General features: G+C 50.2%; 1 protein-coding gene across 1 annotated transcript in view; it reads left to right on the top strand.

Moving 5' to 3' along the window:
* The window catches only part of WDR88 (WD repeat domain 88), a 77,748-nt gene that overhangs the window by 39,926 nt on the left and 36,452 nt on the right, over window positions 1-1,370 (top strand). Inside the window, exon 7 of the mRNA XM_011995277.1 lies at window positions 526-713. Within this exon, the coding sequence (XP_011850667.1) occupies window positions 526-713 (188 nt within the window). The remainder of the gene's footprint in view (window positions 1-525; window positions 714-1,370) is intronic.

Raw genomic sequence — 1,370 nt, 5'->3', positions numbered from 1 at the left:
AAAAAAAAAAAAGAGGGCAATTTGTGCCCCAGTGGACATTTGACAATGTCTGGACACGTCTTTTGTGGTCACAACTGGGTGTGGGGGTTCCTGGCATCTAGTGAGGACAGGAATGCTGCTCCACCTCCTACAGAACATAGGACGGCCCCCACAACTCAGTGACCCAGCACAAAATGTCCACCTTGGTGTGGTTGGCCGGGTGCCGTGGCTCACGCCTGTATAATCACAGTACAACTTTGTGAGGCCAAGGCAGGTGGATCACTGGAGCCCCGGAGTTTTGAGAGCAGCCTGGGTAACATAGCGAAACACTGTCTCTATTATTATTTTTCTAAAAATTGGTGCGGTTGAGAAACGCTGGAACAGTGTGACAGGCTGAGCAATTCATATCTGGACCACGGTAGGCAGCGATCAAAGGCAAGATGAACATGAGCTCACAGGAGATGCTGACTGACCCCCGCTTAGGTATGTCTTCAGGTCCTCCAGGAGCAAAGCACTAATGTGTGCACCTCACCATCTGTGTTTCAGGGCACATTCCAATGCAATCTCAAACTGCTGTTTTACCTTCAGTGGCCATTTCCTGTGTACAAGCTCCTGGGATAAAAACTTAAAAATATGGAACGTCCACACAGGGGAGTTTCGAAACCGTGGAGCCTGTGTGACCCTGATGCAGGGCCACGAAGGTTCCGTCAGTTCCTGTCACTTTGCCAGAGACAGTGAGTAATTAACACACAGAAGGCTTCCATTCCCGTGGGAGTGCTGGGCAGAGTTCTCCATGTTCCGTTCAAATGGAGAAGCGATTTCCAATGATGCTGACAGGGAGGGCGGATTCTTCCCCACGAGAACAAAAAAGCCAAGAGGGAAGACCACAGGCACCAGTTTACCGTGGTAGAAACTCAGCTCAATGTGGCTTATGCAACCAAAGAAATTGATTAATCCTGTAATGGAAAACTCCAAGAGCAGGTCTGACTTCAGGCATCGATGGGACAAGAGAGTCAATGCTGCTGGGAACCCAACTCTTCCACTCTGTCTCTCAACCTAGCTTCCCTGTGTATCAGCCTTTACCCCCAAGGAGGCAAAGATGGCCAGATGCGGTGGCTCATGCCTGTAATCCCAATGCTTTGGGAGGCCGAGGTGGGAGGATTGCTTGAAGCCAGGAGTTCAAGACCAGCCTGGGCAACATAGCAAGACCCTGTCTCTACAAAAAAACTAAAAAATTAGCTGGGTGTGGTGGTGCACACCTGTAGTCTCAGCTCTTCAAGAGGCTGAGGTGGGAGGATCACTTGAGCCCAGGAGTTTGAGACTGCAGTGAGCTGTGATTGTGCTACTGTACTCCAGCCTGGGCAACAGAGTGAGACCCTGTGTCTTTAAAC

Source organism: Mandrillus leucophaeus, unplaced genomic scaffold (genome assembly GCF_000951045.1).
Source record: "Mandrillus leucophaeus isolate KB7577 unplaced genomic scaffold, Mleu.le_1.0 Scaffold48, whole genome shotgun sequence".
NCBI classification, from domain to species: Eukaryota; Metazoa; Chordata; class Mammalia; order Primates; family Cercopithecidae; genus Mandrillus; species Mandrillus leucophaeus.
The sequence above is the reverse complement of the archived record's forward strand: the minus strand, read 5'-3'. Positions and strand labels throughout refer to the sequence as shown.